The sequence below is a fragment of the Falco rusticolus genome, chromosome Z (genome assembly GCF_015220075.1).
Source record: "Falco rusticolus isolate bFalRus1 chromosome Z, bFalRus1.pri, whole genome shotgun sequence".
NCBI lineage: Eukaryota > Metazoa > Chordata > Aves > Falconiformes > Falconidae > Falco > Falco rusticolus.
Genome location: NC_051210.1, coordinates 47,437,128 through 47,458,206, shown reverse-complemented (window position 1 = coordinate 47,458,206; position 21,079 = coordinate 47,437,128). Strand labels below are relative to the sequence as shown.

The window sequence follows — 21,079 nt, the reverse complement described above, 5'->3', positions numbered from 1 at the left end:
ACTACTGTGTGATTGATGACATCGCAGTGCAAAAGCTGCATATGTGACAGCAGCTTCTCACAACAAAGTCTGCAAAATTTCAGGAGGAAATTTAAAAAAAAAAAGTGGCTAATGCATACTCCAGATTTCAGTTACCAGATTGTGATGGATATCCAAGAGAAGCTACAGTCTGATGACTGCATTTTGTCACCAGGCTCCCTTGCCACTTTGCTTAGGATCTTCAAGCATGAAATGGAGCAAATAACCACAGCCTCTCCCTCCCCCCGCCTGTCTGTTTCTCTCTTTCTGAAAAAAAAAACCAAAACAAAAAAACCCAAAACAAAACAAAACCAACCAACCAAAAAAGCCCCACCCTCAAGAACTGGCCATGGTTTGCATAATTTAAGATTTCTTTGATCTCAAAATTATTTTAATCTTTTACTTTAAAAGCTGCATTGAACTTGTATTTGTGAAGAGCCTCCTTCATTAACTAAGTTCTTTGATTAGTGATTGAAATTTTTAGGTGATATTCACACTGTAAACTCAGGAACTTCTTGAAATTTGCTGATCCAGAGGAAACCCAGGAGTTCCAGAGATTATAATGCTTGTAGCAAATGACTGCAGCTGAACAGCCCAACAGACCCACCTTAAATAGTATTTTAAAAAGAGGATATACGGAGGAAGGTCATGGCTTTCAAATGAAAAAGAAAAAAAACAAAACCAAACAACAATCAGAAGGTTGTGTTTCATCAACCTTCAAGGATTTTGACTAAATAACAGTAGACAATTGAAAGCTGGAAGGGCATTTATGTCAGACTGCAGCAGCAGAAAAACTAAAACCTAAAATAAAATAAGATTAGTGCTGTATGAAAAAACACAATTCATAACATAAAGTGTGTCACTGCCTTGGTCTAGTTATGAATTTCAGAGCCTGAAAGGATGTTGCAGGAATACTTATGCAAAGCCTTGCACAAGGTTTTAGGAATGTAAGACATTTTCTTGGAGCTCCAAGGTGTTTACATTCATGCAGCTGGCAAGTCAGATTTTCTTCTGCTAGGGAAGTGGGCCAAAACTTGACTACTGTAGGAAATTGAAGAAATGCATATTTAATTAATTCAGAAAAGATATTACCTATCTCTATTTTAGCTAGGTTGAACAAAATCATTAAAAAAAATACTGAAACAATCTTAAGTCCCAGAAATGCAACTGATAGGCTTACAGACTATTTATTATTCTGTAAAGATTTATCTTGGATTAAGTAAGAGATGGTGTCCTGGAAAAAGTTCATTTTTACCTGACTGAGCTAAACTTAAAAACAATGAAAAACAGTCACTACTACAGATAATTGTAATATATGGAGAGCTCTTACAACTAATCTATATAGATTAAGGACACATTTGGGACATATTGCTACTGCACAGCAAAGACCCTAGACATCAGAAACAAACTTTTCCATTATAAACAGGACGCCTTTTCCCCCCAGGATGAACAGGCAAGTAATCCCTTTGGGAATTCTGCCAAGGCTAAACTATGCTAAGAGTTACAGCAGGCCAAAATATACTGACACATACACACGGAGAAAGGACAAGCACATTTAGAGGACTGCCCATTTTCAGCAGGGACCGATTCAGATGCTTTTTCTTAGCACAGAGCTACAAACTAATTTATCACAACTAACTAGTCCTCAGAGAAGAGGTGCAGCAGATGAGAACATCACCCTCAGCAGTACGCACCCTGACACTATGAACAGCAAGCAAAAGGCAGAATTACAGAATGAAGAGGGAACAACAGAAGAGGGAGTGGACCAAGTCTTTAGTTCCCAATCACTCTCCATCTGCTGCCGCAATTGAGTCCCACATCACTAGGTGCAACTGCAGCTGTATGTCCTTCCCACATGAGTCAGTCCAGTCCAGCTGCTACTCAAAGCAGTATCCATCTCATCTGCTCCAGTGTCCTCAGAAGTAAGGAGAAGCAAACCATAAGGAAAAGAATGTGAAGGTTTTCTACATGCCCCATTGGAAAAATGTTTTTCTTCCAACAGCCATTAGAAATAATTTGTTTTCTGACGGAAATGTGTTTTAGTAAGCCATCATTCATCTCTGTTATCAATGGGATAGATTGTATTCACTAAGGTAAGCAGTTTCCTTTAAATTAGATAAAAAAACTTCTATCGCCAAGACAAAAAATACAATTTTTTTTTTATACTTGCATAAAACATTGATTAAAAAAAATAATCAAGTATTTGGAATTATTTTCTCTAATCTTCCCCCAAGTTTCTCTTATGAGACAATTCACAGTCCTCAGTAAAGGATATTTACATTTCCAGATTAAGTAACTAAAACACTGCTTAATACATATTGATTAGTAAGGCTTATTTCTCATTGGATGTGGCATAAGGAAAATGCCTCTAAAGCCAAGACATGTAGTTAATTTTCTCTTATGCATCACTGGATTTTACATCACAAAGCAGATGTTTTCATGCATCACTTTCCCTATTTGTATACAATTTTATATATATATATATATATATACATATAAATATATATGACTAAAGCTGCAGAGCCATAATCTTTGCAGACTATTATGAAGCATGAATAGATGCAAGAAATAATTAAGCAAAAATGCAAAATTGTTTAAAAAAAATGACTATTTTTCTTTCTAGATCAGATTGAGGTTTGCTCCCCCTCACTCCATGCACGGAAAATGTAACCTTTCAGCAGGGCAGTATCAGTGCATCCCTTATCGCTAGAGTTTTCATTTTATTTTGGGCATTACAGACATTTCAGCATGCATCTGCATACCATGTTCTTTTAGCCATAAAGCAAGTGCAGATCCTGAATTGGCAAGGTCCTTTGCAATTGCTGGAAGAGGACATAGAGGCACACTAGCATTTTGCTTTGTCAGAAGATAAAGGGCCCCAGGAAGATTTTAAAGTTAAGACCAAACCACACAGCTTATGACAAGAGTTACTGTTACCAAGTCTTCATGTGGAACCAGTGGGGTCCACATGGGGAGAGGATGGCAGGATCACATTAACTCTTCCTTCACTAATCTCTCCACTTTGAGAGGGTGATCTTTTACTTGGGGTGGGGTTGAGGCTGAAACTGTCAACACATTTAAGGATGATTATTTCCCAGAATTATCACTAGAAATCCCTTGAATTACCCATATACGAAAAAACCCCAAACCTGGAAGTGAAGCCTCTGAGCAATGAGAATGGGTTAGCAAGCAAGCACAGTCTGACTTCAGAACTACATGAGTATCTCACTAAGTGCTTCCACTGCAATCAAGGGCAGTGGCAGATGGGAACAGGAACTGCCCAAGAAGCTGAAAAGCACCAGCTAAGGAAACAAGCTCTTCCCTAGGCCAGATTTCTGGACAAGCGGCACAAGAAGTCACAGGACAGAGCTGCAGTATTTTCTAAACAAACCAACTGCAACAACGCATGACTGGAGAACTGGAAATGCAATACATACATAAAAGAGTGAAGAAAAGTGATGTGGGCAATAAAAGACAGGTGGGTCTTAACTGTAAGCAAGACTAACAGAGCAAGATCTCCTTGTGAAAGTTACCTAAAAATATGGAATCAAACGGGAAATGGCTTGAATTGCCTCTGTCAAACGCAAGCCCTTCCAGGCTCATCCTGAAACCAACTTTCTAGACATATGCAGTTGATTCCTCTGGAATTCTGTAAACAATATGAACCGATGCTACATGGAATACCTGAAGAAGGTGAGAATTAACAGGAAGTGCAAGGTTTGTGGGGCATTTGGCTTAAGATGAGAGATACGTGTAGAACTGAAAGCATCAGACAAAGACATGCTACCAGTAAACCCTGTATGAATAAATTGTGGGGTCAAAAATGTATCAATTTTTTTATTAACATTATCACAAAAAGCAGGAGCATAATGATAGTATTCGGTGATAATACTAAACTACGGGCCATATGCAACACAGGAACTTGAACACAAAACAACTGAGGGTGTAAGGTGTAAGCAAAGGAATTAAGCTGGTATAACGTACGAGTACAGAAAACCGGTGATTCAGGGGAAAGGGCAGAATTCAGAGATGATAGTTACTGTGATCTCTGAATGTCATGTGGTTGTGAATCCTAGGTTTTGTCAGAGATGTATTTCCGGTAAATACATAGAAGAATTTATGCCATGGTAAGACTCTTTACCAGGCTTCCTCTGGAACATCATGAATTTACAGTTGAACACAAAGAGATAGAACATGTAGGATGACTGGGGGAAATGGAAACTCACTTGTGGTGAGACTACCAGGATTTGTCGTCTTCTATCTAGCAATATAAAACTGTAAAAGCCTCTACCTCAGGCACTGAACTTTTTCTTCTTTTCTTATACTAAACATCAAGAACAATTTAGATTTCAATATTTTGAAGTCTTAAGTCATAAGCTGGGAGACTGAACAAAACCTGTATCTAAAAAGAAAAAAAAGCATTTTCCTCAAACATTATTTCCTTCTATTTCTAAGAAAATTATCTGGAATGTTAAGGCCACCCAGATACTGAAAAAAAAACAGCTGCCAAAAAAAGGGGTGGGAAAAGAAATAGCAGCTTATTATTCTCCTTGACTTCACTAGCAGCGCTGTAGGCAACACCTGGAAATGAAAAACCCTAACCCATGCTACATACTGTTGGAAGGAACTCTGCTAGATCACAGGAATTAAGAAAAAAAAAAAAAAATCACCCCTTCTTTGAGGTGATCTGTCAAGAAAGTGATCAAATCCAGCAGCTAACAATTTAATTGCATAAATATGCATATAAAAATGTGCATTTATAGCTCCCCTTAGTTATCAGCAGTGCTAGGTGGACATATATAATGCTGGTCCCAGACAATCAGTGACAGAAAAACAAAACCAAGACCAGCACCATCTACAATTACAGTATCTACATAGCCCTATGCTGCTATAGTTGATGCATGCTCCTATATTAAATATGTCCTCTCTTAAACAACATTTCTTTTTTAAAAAAGAAAGCAAACAAAAAGCGTACTGTTTGACAAAGTACTAAGGAGATGGTAAGGTAGGTTTGTAGTCCAGACGCATCGCATAAACATTCAAAGCATTTAGGAACTTACTGTACTAAATTTCTGACAACAGCATTTATGCCCAGAGGTATATCTGCTGCTAAGAGCAAAGAATTTCCATCAGTCTAGCAACGTATACGTCAAAGCTGTAGTGAATGAGCTTTCAAATAGTCACCTCTGCAGTGGGCAGAAATGTCTTCTGGTTTCAGAGAAGGAATAATGTACTTCCAAAAAATCCATCAAATTGTATTTAGTCCGTTCTGAAATATATTTCACTTACAACAGGTTTGAATTACCAATATGAAGGGGAAAACATGAAACGAAAAGGTTGTGAGTCTTATTTACCTTTTTATACGTTTTCTCTTCATGTGGCTTTCCAGCAGTAACATCACCATTTTCAGCAGCAGACGACATCTAACAACAGAAGCTTAAGTTATAAACAAAGTAGTTGCTGTAGAAAAGTAAATGTTCAGAAAACTTCATAAAATTTGTTATCCATTTTTTTGCTAAATTCAAACTTTTTAGAGGACAGCAAGTCAGCAAGATCTGTGACCTATCTAGGATATTTCTAGGATTTTCCAGGCAGACTAAAAGTACAGCACTACCCCAGAAATGTCCAGCATACGACTGATTCTACACAACCCTCTCTTTCTTTTTCCCCCACGCCAGCACATGGGCCTGCAAGAAGATCCTGCAGTGAAATCTTGCTCCTCAGCAGACTGCATAAGATGATCTTGAAAGATCCAATGATGGGCAAAATTATGAAGCTTGTGAGCCAGATATTCAATGGCATGCCTCAGAGGTCCAAGGCCTTTGGATGCATTGACATGCTGTATGTCCTCAAAGGAGCAAGGAGATATTTGAGATTGTATCTTATCATGGCTGTAAAGCAATGCTAGATCAAGAATAAACCATGAAATCAGAGATCACTTGAGTCAGACACTCTGAGTGTGGCTGCCAAAGTGAGTAAACCAAAAAGCTACACAGACATGTTTTGAAATCATTCTAGATTTTGCAAACACTTTCAGGATGGAAGTACACACACCCTTATGAACAACAGGACAAGTCATCTGGAGATGAGAGTGAAGATCAAGCCATTCATTGATGGTGTTGATGTTTTCCAGAACCTATTAAAAGAAAAACCTGTTATCACTATGTCACCATAAATTTACATCTCGCAGAAGAGCTTTAGATTTCCTTTTTCTGCTGTTATTCAGTCCAAGCAAGAATCCAGCTACAAGTGATGTTTTTCAAGAATCACCTCAACTTAGTTACTAATGGGTCATTTAGTATACTTAGAAAATAGGGAGTATCACACGGGATAGAATCAGTGCAGTTCAGTTGCCCTTTGCCCTAGATATTTAACTACTGTGGCACAAGCAGCCCTACAACAGAATGTTTATGTACAGCAGTAGACATACATGCCCTGGAGTGCTGCATACATGATCTCTTCCATAAGGACTTCAAAAATTAAATACTAAACCTTATAATCTCCACTCACTTGGAATACCCCATATATTAATTCCACCAAAGCCAAAAAGACAAGCAATCAGAATGTCAGTCTGGAGGACTGCACACTGAAGAACAGTAGATACTAATTTGGAAAGTTTTCCATAATGGTAGTTAGTATGAGTATAATTTCTGTTTGTCCTGTTGAGGTGAGCTATTTCATAGATAAATGTTTTGACTGAACACAAGAGAAAATATTACACAATCAGATGCTATTTGATACCTCTTTGGAATCAGCTCTCCCTCCCATTTTTCACACCCATTTTAAGATGCATCAATAAAACAATTTAATTTCTCAACCACACAAGAAGGAAAAAAAATCATCTCATTTGTCTTTAATCAGTACAAATAACATCTTATACATAACTAAAAACTGATTTTAAAAAAATATTCCCAGGCCTCACTCACTCAATTTAGTTTTCCAGTAATCTGAGAAGTATACATAACACCACTAAGAAAACTTCCCATAAAAGACTTCAAACCAGTCCTTTCTGACTCTTTAGAAAAGCAGGCTATTAATTGCACCCGAGACAAAAAAAAAAGGGGGAGAGGGGTGATGGTCAGTTGGACAACAAATAGAAACGCAGATTTTTCTGAGAACAGAACAATGCCTCCTTAGAAAAAACTCTCCTTATGTTACAAACCCGTATTTTCCTACCACAGCTAGCTCCACTGTTCTTCACTGTAGCCTTCATGCAATTAATGTATCTTAATCAGTAACTCCTTTAGCAGAATGCTACACATCAAGCTCCTACTTGAAAGGCAGTAACTCAGTTTTGATTGCATAGTTTATCTAGCTTACCTAAATTCACACATTTAATACTAATTAATACTGATCCATGCTTGTAACTCTATCAGTACATGAACACAGACATCAAGAACGGTTAAAACAGCTTTTGTAGGAAAATAAATGTAATTTTAATCACTAGCAGGAGGAAGACTATTTAATCAACTGATCCCTGGGTAAAACCACCAAAACTCCCTTGATGTTCTCCACACACCCCAAGACTATTAGTATAATAAGATGTTCTACTACTCCCCAAACTTCCTAAAATATGATCATACTTACTCAGCAAAAGCCAAATACGAATGCAACATTGGAACTTACTTTCCACAAGAAGTTAGCTGAAGAAAACACTCATGCCAGACATGGAAGAAAACCCTCTTTGTTCCCAGCACAGTCAGACAAATTATTCAAGAACACTTCATTCATGTGAAAATACACCCCTGTAATACTGCCAAGGATAGGAAAACAGACAATGAGACCCCAAGTTCAATAACCACCAAGTACAAAAACTCATACAACATGAAGCAAGTAAATTTTTCCTATCTATTCCAGTTTTTTTCATTCCTAGCAGCATCTAGAATAGAAGTATTGCAGTTACAAAGCTCTAACTTAACTGGGGTCATGTTAAACACCTTTCAGTATCTTTGCTGTGACAACCGTCTCCTATTGCATGCTAATAATTTTTTGCAATGTAAATATTACTTCATGTATTTTCTCCTTGCTCTGCATCTACCAAAATGGTACGGAGTGACTTCTCACATGCTTTATGCACATGCACAGCAAGAGGTACTGTCTCAGTTCTGCTGAGGTTTAACAGTGCAAATACAGGTCACAACTTAAAGAGTCTTGGACCCACTTCCAGGTTAAGCTACAACTATTTATTTATTACCATAACAGGAAACCGCCATAACTAAAGCATTAGTTCTCTGCACATCCCTGAAAAAGGGCAGACTCACAATAAACTAAGACTGGGGGAGGGTGGGGAGGGTGGTAGAGGAGGAAAAGATTTAGTCTCAGAAATACTGTAGGTATTCAGTGAAAGACTGGGCCATAAAGATCTCCTGTTTAGCTTCTTAGATGCCACATATCCTACCTGATGACAAAAAAGAAACACTAAAGTCCAACAGAAATTTAAAAATTATTTTTCCCAAATGCTCTTGAAAAGTCAACATTTTGGCCATAAGTCTTATTCATAGCAAAAGCTAGCATGACATGTTCAGTTACTGAGACAGAAGTCTACAGCCTTTAAATCCAGCTTTCTGCTCAGACCACCTCCTTGTCCTAAATGCAGACTTGGAAGAATCACACCTAGTCAATACATGCTTCAACATGTTCATGTTCATGTTCATTCAATGAACATGTTCATTGAACAGAAAAATCTATGGTTTATAGTGTATTTTCTCACACTGGAATTGTTGAATCATATACTTATCTAACACCAACTGCAATTTCCGTGATTTTGGGGGAAAACTGCCATATGCATCTTCCCCTAAAGCCACAGGGGCACATTTTTTATTTCTCTGCATAGCCAGAAGCCCGCCACGACAGCACTGCCCTGCCCACCATGCAGCCAGGGTTCTGAGAACTCAGGTGACAGGACAGCAAGTGCAAGCCTCCTACCCAGGTTCTCTTTTTTGTTCTAAAATTATTAATTGCATTTTCCTTATATAGCAAAAAATCACTTTTTTACTGACAGCATAAGGCACTCATTTTGCAGATTATACGTAACTATCTGTTTTTACAAAATCTTAATTGCTTAGGCCCAGCTCCCAGAAACAGGTACTGATACTAACATTTGAAAGGCCTTTCAGCCCAATTTCAAGTGAAGTTCAATGAAAGGTGACATCCATGACAAATGCGGTCATCAGCTTCCTACAGGCCTCACACATTAATTTATCCAACCAAAAATTAGTTCTGCCTTCTTTCCATTGTCAAGAAAACATTATTTGTTTGAAGAATGCACTTCTTAGCATCTTTACATCATTTTCTTCCATAAACAATTTTTTTTAAAGCACTAATAAAAACATGCTAGTTAGGAATCACATTCCAAATACAACCCATGTAGCTTCCTATTACAACTGCTGCCTTGTCCTGGCTGATGGTTAAAATTTACATTTTTTTTCCCCCAAGCTTTTGTGACAGACATCTCGCCAGGTATACTGCTGGCAGGTTTCTACAGTACATTCAGAAAGAGAAACCTAATTTGAAAGAAAATGTATTGCTATCTTTTCACCTGGCATAATCTAACACATTTTAAATATGAGTGGAAAAAAAAAAAGGGCCAAACCAAGAAAAGGAAAACAAAATTCCACAAAATTTTCCAGTGGGCACAGGGATAATTCTAGAAATTAAAGAACAGAAGAAGACTTATGCCTGTTTAAGACCAATAATAAATAAATAGAACAGATTCTTTGGTGCACATTTTTCATCTTTAACAATCTGAAACACACAACTGGGTTTTCAGGAAACAATCTGTGAATATTATTTTTTTTTTTAGTTCATTGGTTTTTTGGGGGTTTTTTGTTTGGTTGGGTTTTTGTGAATGCACTGGGATGGAAAACACAATTTTGGAATTAATCTGGAAATTTCATTCTCATACTTCTATGCATTTCAGATAATCTATTTATTAGAGAGCCACTTTCTACTAATCCTTAAACAGTTCTCTTTCTCCAGGAAGACACAAAGCCCCCAGAATGGGGCAGCTAACCCCTCAGAAAAGCACACACAATCTCATACTAAGTTCATACCAAGGATATTAACTCAGCACCAGACAAAAAAATGGAGATGATCAAATTAATAATTTTACCTGCTTTAAGTAACTGGAAGTTTTCAACACAAGACTGCATTCTTGATGATGGCAGTTTCTCAGCACAACATGTGAAGAAGTTGCCAGGCATTTCTTATTCTATAAACAGCATTTATAATTCATTCCAATAAAAACAGTCCTCAAGTTAAATTCCTTGGTAGCCTTGTCACTCTTCTGTTACAACTTTAAAGCAGCATCTTTTAACACAACTATAAAATCACACCCATTTCATTTACTGCAAAACTCACTTCTACTGGTAAGATTTGGCCAGCCATACTTTTCCTTGTGGTAGCTGTGAAAGTAGCTTGACAAATCAGTTCCTCAGTTTACTAAAAGGACTTGCAGATCTATACAGCGACATGCTTCCACCAAACCATGTGAGGGGCAGTCACACACTGCCAGATTTCAGCTCCAGTGTGATACTGGAAATCTTTGTTACACAGTGATGCTGGAAAGGGATAAACTTTTAAACCAAAAATGCTTCACAGCAGAAGAAATCCATCAACACATATTCATTAATGAAAAACTACTCTCTATGGCAGGGGTCCTCAAACTTTTTAACCAGGGGGCCGGCGTGCGGATGCAGTGGCAGGCAGCCATCTGCGGCTGCTTGGTTTCCCCCCCCCCCCCAACCCCCGGCAGGGGGGGTGGGGTGGGGCAAGGGTTCTGTAAATACCAGAGGCCGGATTGAGGGCCCTGGGGGGCCAGATTGAGGGCCCTGGGGGGCCAGATTGAGGGCCCTGGGGGGCCAGATTGAGGGCCCTGGGGGGCCAGATTGAGGGCCCTGGGGGGCCGTATCTGGCCTGCTGGACATAGTTTGAGGACCCTTGCTCTAAGTACTTGTCTTGTAATCCACCTCATCGCCCTGAGTGCCCCAAAAGCACTCATGGTATTCTTGGCGCTATGGGACAGCAGCTCCAAGATCAAAAGACACTAATAAAGGTAACTCCTCTACTTCCCTGGGATGATCAAGACTTGAGCTCACGTATTCTTAGGCACTGAACAAATTTCTCTCCTAGATGATGCATTCATAAAGTCTCCCCACTGTCTGGATCCTCTGCCACCTCACATAATACATACATCAGGACTGTTTTTTCCAATTAAATATCTGTCTTTTCTCCATGAAACCTACTGGTACTCTGGATCAAATTTAGTTGACAAATTTAGTTGACAAATTTAGTTGACAAATTTAGTTGACAAATTTAGTTGACAAATTTAGTTGACAAATTTAGTTGACAAATTTAGGTCAAGCAAAACTAACAAACACTTTCCCTTTCCCTCTCGAGTAGAACTTGAACATTAGGATTATTTATAAGATTATTTGCAAAGGAAAGGGCTCAGGACAAACAAAACATCCTCCAACACACATACAGATTGCTTACATACATCTTGTTTCCATAGGAAGTCAAGTTAAAAATACCAGCATACTCCTGGGTGTCCCTGAGAACAGAAACTAAAGAAGGGACCTCAGACGCTTTTTTTGGGTTGCACTATTTTCAGAAGGCTCAGGAGGCAGCTAAAATGTTAACATCAGGTGAAAAGTGTGACCTAAATTGTTTTTATTACATTTTAGCTACTTTACAGAGTTTTTCTTTATCCTTTAAAACAATGCTGACTATAATTTTCATGATTTAATTGCCTTCATTCTGAGGTGACTAGACAATGCAGAGTGGTGTTTAAGAACCTGAAAGCATTGCCAGGCAGTGTGCCAATAAGCAGATGTAAACAACTCAAAAGCAGCATAATTTGGTGTATCACAGAGTAAGAAAAGAGCCAAAACATGAAACATCTTACAGCTTTCTCAACAGTCATCACAAGCTACCCCCTTCTCCAAAAATTTTATAATCTTAATGTCAGTGAACGTTCTTTGTATATGATTGTCTGGACAGTTATGTAGCCCTCAAACAAAAACTGAGGTAATGTATGTGGCCGTTTAGTTATAAGAAAATACATGAAGAGTTCAGCTATCTATTTTTCTTTTTTCTCCTCCCTTATTTTTAGTATTTTTAAAAAAATAATATCCCAGACACTAGTCTGTGGAATGGATTCACTGTAGCAAAAGTAGTGTAGTCATCTAAAATGAAACATACCTCTATCTCATATCTGAAACATCCAAGGAGTAAAAGCTAGTACATCATTTTAAACCAATATATCCTGAGAATGAAGTCAATGTTTACATATTGCATTGCACTGGAAATTCATTAGAAATTCTGAAAAAGCTTCAAATCTGAAAAGCTGTTTTTTCCTCGAGTTTTCAAATTCAGAACTTCAATGTGAGTCTTCAATCTGCCTGATTCCTGTAATGCCCATTAGTGTATTTAACCTCTGCTGACAACTGCCATGGCTCCTGCTCTTCCCAGAAGCACTGAAGGATCTCCTATGTCTTTCCAGACACCAGCTGTGAAAGCAGAGCAAACTTCCTACTGCTTTGTAGATACCACTGATATATCATGCTAAACAAATACAACCCCAAAATGAAAAAGAAACCACAAAACACTAGCTTTTCTGCCTGACAGTAAAAATGAAAAAGAAAAAAAAAGTATGATTTTTAAAGGAGAGTGGGAAAGGAGTGAAGAAAAGAAGAATGGTTAGATCTTTTTGGCACATTCCCCTCTACCCCCAACTGATTATGGGGGGTTTTAAGAGTGATTGAAAGTCAAACCTTCTGGGTGAAAATTGTGATAGAACTGTTGTTGAATTAATGAAAATTGGAAGAGGCTGGTCTTGCTAATTAATGCTAAGAAGCACAGTTTCAGAGTGAACTGCTGCACCAAGCTAAAAAAAAGCAGATCAGAAACTGTATAGCCTGTGATGCCCAGCAAAAAATCCAAGCTATTCCCCAGACAACCCTGGTCATGTTGTCCAGTTTCAAGCCCCAATTAGCCTACAAATCTGATTATTATTTTTATTTTGCCTCAGAAATAACAAGGAGATAGAGATCACAAGTAGTATGCAAAGTGATGAAATTCACATCTAAAGCAAAACAAGAAAAATTTCCTCCTTCTCATGGTCTTCATGGTAACATCAGGACAGCACAAAGGCTACAGAGAAAGCAGTGATCAAAAAGCATCACAAAACTGCCATTCAAACTGTTCACCTAGTCTAACTCATCTCAGCTGTTCACACCACCTTAATTTACCTAACTTAACACACATTAGTTTCAGCACCCTGCCAGGTCTTTTAGCCTCTCAGTAACTAACCCAAGTACAACGCTAAGATTCTGATACTGTTTGATTCCTACAGCAATCCCCATTTCCAGGAATATGGCACAACATTTGAATTTTTTTAAAAAAAAAGTGGTTAATAGGAGTACCATTTTTTTTGTTTTAGTTTGCAAGCTGAATTTAAAAAGTAATTTATCAGTGTTATTTGTATTTTAAAATTATGTAAGTTTATACTGAGATGCTTTCTTTTTCTACAAGAAGCATCAAATCATCTCTCCTCCTCCCTCAGCTTTCAGGAAAAAAAAACCCAATAAAAAAAAAGGGAGAACTTCAGCAAATACCACCCCCATCAAAGTTTACAAATACTCAGAATACAGTTTGTTTACCTGGGAGATTTAACAGCTTACAAGGGCCCTGCCCTCTTCCATTTAAAGCAATACACCTAGTGCATTAACCTCTTCTCTGAGACAAAACATAATATCCAGAGTCACAAAAACAGCCACAATAGCACAAGCTATAGCTACATATCCTCTGTAACAAATTATATTTTGTTTTCAAAATAATCTGCTGTGATTTTTCAGATGAAAACTTGCTTACAACAATGGAAATAAAACTGCAAATTTATTAAAGGAATCAGTTTAAAAGTCATAGGAAACACAGCATGCTGTGCTCCTCCAATAAGACATATCCCTTTCCATTTGTAACCTGTATTTTTTAAATGCTGACTCTCACAGGTAAGTTGAAAGCCCTCTAGGAAAAAGCAGGTGGGTTTTTTTTCCCCTCCATGAATTTCCAAATTCAGAGCTTCATTCTGAGATTCTTCAAACTATCTTACTCTACTGCCTATTAGCCTATTTAACCTCGACTGCCAACTGCTGTGTCTTCTGCTCTTCCCAGAAGCACTGAAGAATCTCTAACATCTTTCCAAACACCAAATGTAAAAGCAGAGCAAGTCTTCAACTGCACATAAGATTATGTCCATGTACTAAGAACCATGGGACTTTTCCAAATCACTGATCCCAGACCAGCAATCAGAAAGAACATTTGATCCCTGACATAATTGACGGCATATGGTGTATTTTGCAGAAACTGCTAACAAGCCCTCCTTTTACAAAGTGAAAAGGCCTCATTAATTTCTCATTATTTTGTAACAGCCCGGAAGCATAGGAAGTAGAAAGGTGTATTTGTACATAGTCAAAGACAACTTCCGAATTGCTACTTATGCTTTCATAACTGAGATTTCACGTGCCAATATCAGTAGCTTTTTTAGAAGACTAATAATCCTTCTATAAAGCAAACTAAGTAAAAAAATTAGTAAGAATTGTCAAGACAGAATTTTATTTGAACGAAGTGAAAGAAGGAAACATCTGCACACAACTGTATGCAACAGAAGAAAATAGAGGTTACGGTAGTATCACAGCAAAGGGCACAGGCAGAATATATTACAGAGTCCAGAAACAGAGCTCTGCTCCCTTACTTAGGACCATTTCCATATCACTGCACTTTGAGATAACACCATCACAAAATGCATGCTGTCCAACAAAATACTGCAGGCTGTTGGGACAAATGGTTGATTGAGAAAGCAAAAAGCACAGAGGGAAAATTCTTCTACGTTTGCCTTTGACAGTATATGCAAAATGAACGACAGGGATCACATAACATGGTGGTGATGATCTTTGGAAAGAAAGTGAGGCAAGCTGCAGTGCTCATAAAATTGGTAGGTTAAGATCCAAGGGGAATGAAATCTCATACAAGGGGAAAAAGAAGTCAGTGGAAGCATTACTTACTTTCTAAAGGAATAACACAGAGGTACAAAATACCCCACCTTGCTGGGAGGGTAATACATACAAAAGAGGAATTTGGTCAAGCCAACAACTTTGGTTATCTGAAATTCCAGAATCATTCAAAAACATGGGAAATGGGTCAAATAGATAAGGTATAAAAAGCACAGAGTGAACACACAAGATTAAAAGCAGAAAAACACAGAACAAAATACCATGGTGAGAAACGCGTATGAAACAACAAGAGCTTCACAACAGTTGTAATGCTCTGTTTTGAGACCTTTGCCTTTTCTCTATGCATCCACCTTTTTCCACCTCAACAAAAGGTCAGCCATACTATATTATTCTTCATGAACTCAGAACGGATATGCAAACATAGCTTTACAACAGAAGCACATAATGAAGAAAGATGATAGAAATTATTTGCTTAAAGGAACATTCTAAATGAAGACTTGGTTGGTCCAATTTTAAATAAATTGGACAACACACAAAACCTGTGGTTAAAATAATTCACATGCCATGAAAACAGCATAATTTGCTCACCAGTTCTCCACAGGCAACTTGCAAGTGAAACACCACGGTGAATTATTCAGCCCATTAGCATATTAGCAAGTAATCAATCACAACAATGTCTGCAGAAGGATATGCTGTGGTAACACTGACCTCAGTGCTGGAGTGGACTACTATGATCTTCAAGTCTTCTATGCTTTCTGACCCTGGGCTCTGCAAATATAAATTTTGTACATACAGCTTTTACTGAATGCAAACTAAGTTAAGCTTTTCAGCAGCCAGGTTATTGAAGAAATTCAGGTCTTTAAAATACCATTTTTGTCTCCATTTGAGGGCCCTTCCATACAGCTACAGAAAGGTAGCTGAAGAATGGAAGAGACTACCTTGGACGATGTGATAGGTCATATTAGAGATTTTTTTGACCGATCAGACAACTGTTTTAAACGTAGCTTGTACCATCTTGAAAGAAGGAAAAGGTCTGGGTACCCTGTCATGATTCCTCCTGGTTTCCATAGTATCACTATATACCACTCAGGTGTATATCTGCATCAGTTTCCATTGATCCAAGCTGGCACTGCTATGGTCCTGTCTTCCAAGCACGTATTTGGTAGCATCCTTATTATGGCACCAGTGCTCCTCAGGCCCCAGGAGAACTCACCTAGACAAACTAACAAAAAAGTAACCTACCAAAGAATATTAATCATAACGCGACTCTTTACAATGGCAAACACAGCTTTTACATGGACTCCCCTGAAATCAAGAAGAAACTTGGAAGGGGATGATGAAGGTGATGCAATATGTCAGACTGTTGGCCCATGTTGAATGACAGATCGACTGTCTCAGCTGTTTCACTCGCTCACATACTTTTGCATAACCTCAGAGTTGCAAGCCCACTTGTGACAGACAAAACCAGGACACAAGACAGAGAGATGGAAAGAAGTGTGAGCAGCAGTGCGCCATGGGCAGGGCAACAGCACCAGGACTAATTAGCTTGGGGCATGTATCTACAGGAACACGTGGCTAAGGTTAGGTTCCCAGATGTATATTTAAACAGCAGCTTGTTTTTCAGGTGCTAGCTTGTGTGAAAAATACGGTCACTCAAGAATGGATATAGAAGACTGATGTAAGCACCAAATGTGAAAACTATCTAAATTCAGATGAGAGACACTAAGTTACTGCACTGAATAATATAATCTATTATGACTAATAAAAAGACCCACTACTATTTTCCTTCAGAAAGATGTAACTGCAATCAGGACAATTTGTCCTTGGATGTTTCCAACTTAATTTTAGTTAGATATTTATAGAAAGCTCATTTTATTCTTGAAAACTATTGTAAACACCTCCCTTACACCATTCTCAGCACAGAACAACTCCTGTATCACAAAAATTCCTTTGATTAGGTTAAGAACTCTCAGTTTCGTACACAGCAAAAGTTCCTCGGAGACCTTTCCTCAATCACTTGCAAAGCTATAGAAAGGGAGACCATTATCCCATTTTATGAAACACCCTAAAAAGCACAAAAATTGGAGTTGTCTTGGTTTAAATGAGCTTTCCAATGTGTTTCTTTTTAAACGAGAGAAGAAGCTTCAAGGGAGGAAAAAAAATATTTCAGAGGCTGCATCAGACAAGAGTAGTTCAAAAAAATAGGAATAATACAATAAAATTAAATTCTGAAACCAATGAAGGAAAGAACTGCTCAACATGTAAAGAAATAGCTGCTATTTGTCATATCTGCTACCTTGTTGTCATCAAACTGAGACAGACATTTAATGGCACTAGAGTAGAACTGCACCACTAAGCACACCAAAAGAAATTACATTATTTTTTAAAAGGTATTCCATTCACTGAGCATGTGGCTGCTTAGTGTAAAAGTTACTACTGCTCTTATACGAAAACATATATTTTTGTTCTCCGAGTCAGTCTTCAATGGGCAGACCAGAATGAGCAACTGACTACATTTTTGCCTGACAGTGTGCTGAATTTGGAACTCATCTGAAATTATGACTATACTTGTAGTGTACTTTAAGAAACAAAACCACATCAGCATACACACCTATCCTACCTGACATTAAGGAACATGAGGTATATCTTGGGAAGAAATATGTATGCCTGTTCTAAGGTATGGAAACCTAGCCACAGAATTTTTGAATGGAGATACAAACTTTTTCAAATAAACATTTTAAGGTAGTTATTTACAGCCAAATGATATAAGCAAATTATTTTCCAACAGTCTTTCACTTGCCAAACCAAATTGAAAAACTTGTCCCTGAACATTTTTGGCAGCAAGAAATTAAAATGAAGTCATCACTAAATATTTTTCCCAGTTTGGAAACACTCCATTATTTTTTAGATATGGTTTATACTCCACATTAGTTGCATCAATACGAACATTCTTGTATAAAAAATGCAAGTTCAAAACCAATGTAAGCACCATCACAGTCCTCCTCCCCAGGCAGTTCTCTGCAAATGGATGGCTGGGTTTTTTTTAAATAACCTAGCTGGAAATATGGGAAAAATCAACATCTTAAGCAGCTATCATGATAAGCAAATCTACACCTAAATTAGCTTTTTTTAAAAAAAAAAAAAAAAAAAAGATAGTGAACACAATCAGAATGGGACTTAAAAAGCAACAGAAGCACACAGCGGGTGAGCACTTTGTAGCACAACCATACACAGCCTGACACCACTGAATTTTAAAGACAACAGACCAGAACCTGTCAGCTCTTCCAAGGAAAATGAATCCAAGTTTTCCCACAAATGAAAGAGGTTTCTGAATTCTTGAGATGCCTGAGTACGAATCTCCTTTCTTCACACAGAAGCCTTCTGAAACATTATCTGCACCTCTCAATGCATCATTATAACTGGGTTAGAAGCATCATTATGACTAGGGTAGAAAAGGCATACAGTATTATCTGTAAGTCAGTTAATGGCCCACACCATGGATTACAAAAGGTAAAAATACAGCTTTCAGCATTTAGAAAGTAAAAAAAACCCATTACTCTCACTCTTTGCCTAACACATACTGTTTTATGAATCATTAACTAGAAAGAGAACAAAATTCCAACAAGATAATATATAGTCACTGCCTGTATGGCTATGAACATTATAAAGTTTCCATAAGCTAAAGCAGAAAAAAACTCCACAACTGAATCAATACATTCTCACAGAAACAGCGTTCTTATGATTTAGAATACACTGGGCGATATTCCACTTTATGATATGCCTCACCTGGCGTTAATCAGCTGGAAAGTCTGACTAAACAAATTAAATACCTTTTTATAATTTCAGCGTATGATTTTACCAGTTACTGGGTTGCTGGTTTTTTTAGTCCAAGGTGACATAAATCAATATGCTAAACAGCACATATGTTTAAATGTATTTATGGAAAATTTCCTTTCAATAGTTGCTGTTAGCAGTGTGCACTCACTGGTCCCTGAGCCTCTCAGTTCTGTGTCTTGCTCCGAGGAATAAGGAGTCTGATGATTAGGTAGGTAAGAGAAAAGGGATACTCATTACTATTTTGGACTAGCTAGCCATGCTTTTACTTTATAGTAAATAAAGAGACTGGTCTTCAGTTTTGCTTGCAATACAATACCATTATAAGAAGACTGAACAGCAGCCCTGCACTAGTTACTGATAACATACTACCACAAACAAAGGGCAAGAAAAGAGCGAGACAAATAAAAGCCAGCCAGACTACACTGCATGCCTCATCATTCTAGCAGCAACAATGGCCACAGGACAGACAGATGGCCCCTTCGTTGCTGAAGCAGGTGCAGCAGAAGGTCACAAAAATGGTGATGCAAACGGTTTTCTTGCAGAGCACTGTATTATCACAATGCTTGTAAGAGGCCATTAGTTTAAGAAGCGGATTAGGAGATCAGCTAATTTACTGAGGTGCTCTGTCTGATGTGTTTGTGGTGTGCAAGTTAGTGTATGCACACGTGAGAATAACAGAGAGGAAGGCCAGACACTGCAAGATGCTTCACAAGCCCAGACTGAAGGTACTGTACCACATTAACAAAAGCTGCTGTTAACTAGCAGTGGCTAACACTAATCTGGCATAAAAGCCAGAAAAACTGGACACTATCCATATCACCCTTCGAAGGAAATGGCTTTCAGCAAAAAGCTCTGGTTTGGAGGTGTAGGTCCAAGCTTGCATTTTTGCTCAACAGAATGAAGGAGATGCCAGGGTGATGCTAAGTAAAGCCATAACGGACAAAGACACACAGTCTTAACTCAGCAGCTGATGGCAAACTATTCTCCCCTCACAGGGGTAAAGCAGAAGTCCTGCGATGCTTTTTGGTAGATACTTCACTTGGGAGTTTCTCTGAATCATGGAAGTAATAATGAGGTTTTCTAATTAACTAACCGTGAATTACTTGCTCTACCAAACAATTTGCCTGTGTTGGTACACCTGTCTCTGAACAACCTCCTGCATCAATAGGACCCACAGGTCCCAAACTCTGCCAGAGCAGTCTCTGCACAGGTTCAGAAGGATCTCCCTTCCATACCACCAAGTTTAAGGTAGTGTGGATACTCTGCATAACAAAGACAGCTTCCAAGAGCTGACACATACCAAGGTGGGCTCTATAGCAGTATTTCATACCTGCATGGCATGTATCTCCATGAGGGCTGTGCACCCTTTTTTGCTCAGAAAGCAGCAAGGCTATTGAAACTCTGTGTCACTGGGATAGCCTTCACTTTGCTCATTTCCTTTACTGTGTTTTAGTCCTCACAGCAGGAAGAAAACTAAAACTAGCCAAAAAGCATACTTTCATTTTGAAGACTTCCACACATAGAACAGACAGGAAGGGTGGAAGTGAAAAAAGTGAGCAATTTGGGATGGGGAACAAAGAAAGAAAAAAAAAAAGAGAGAGAAAAATAGGTAAGAAGGGGAGGGAGAAACTCAGCAAGAGATTGCACAATTGAACTGGAAGGAAAAGAGGAATGGGAAGCAACAGCACATCAAGATCAAGGAAGACAAAGCAGAAGGGAAATACATGTTAGGAAATAAACAGACGGGAAAGGCTTTCTGCTTTGATCTATTAAAGACAGGCATTCCGTGCCATTAACTTAGAACAGTCAAAAGGATACTCAGAGAAGGGGAAAAAAATAATAAAAAAATAATCAGCTGATAAAGTTATGTTGTAGGGAAGAAAGTAAAGAAAACAAACTTGATTTTTACCTCCAAGACAACACAAGTATTTTTGTCCCAGCATACAGAAAGGTCAGTTCACGGTGAAGCACCAATACATACATTTATCTTGCAGAAAGGGTTTGAGAAATTGAGTCCTGCACCATTTGCCTGTTGTCAGGCAACTCCTACCTATACAAGATGCCATCAATCCATGGTCAAGATCAAGGAGACAGATCAAAACAAATCAACCATAGCCAAACCCAAAGGCAGCACAGCTTAGCTGCAGAGGCAAGCACTGCAGTTTGCTCCCATGCTGCAGAAAAGCTTAAAGAGATCTGCAAAGGACCACTGG

General features: G+C 38.3%; 1 protein-coding gene across 5 annotated transcripts in view; it reads right to left on the bottom strand.

The window, feature by feature from the left end:
- The window catches only part of PIP5K1B (phosphatidylinositol-4-phosphate 5-kinase type 1 beta), a 122,760-nt gene that overhangs the window by 78,812 nt on the left and 22,869 nt on the right, over positions 1 to 21,079 (bottom strand). Inside the window, exons 1-3 of one of the 5 annotated variants that reach the window (XM_037373947.1) lie at positions 15,738 to 15,794; positions 6,073 to 6,154; positions 5,373 to 5,441 (exon numbers count right to left, since the gene is read on the bottom strand). In XM_037373947.1, coding sequence (XP_037229844.1) covers positions 5,373 to 5,441 — 69 coding nt within the window. In that variant the 5' untranslated portion in view covers positions 6,073 to 6,154; positions 15,738 to 15,794. Of the gene's footprint in view, positions 1 to 5,372; positions 5,442 to 6,072; positions 6,155 to 7,644; positions 8,626 to 15,737; positions 15,795 to 21,079 lie in introns of those variants that run through there. The other 4 variants (XM_037373948.1, XM_037373949.1, XM_037373945.1 and 1 more) reach the window with 4 other exon arrangements.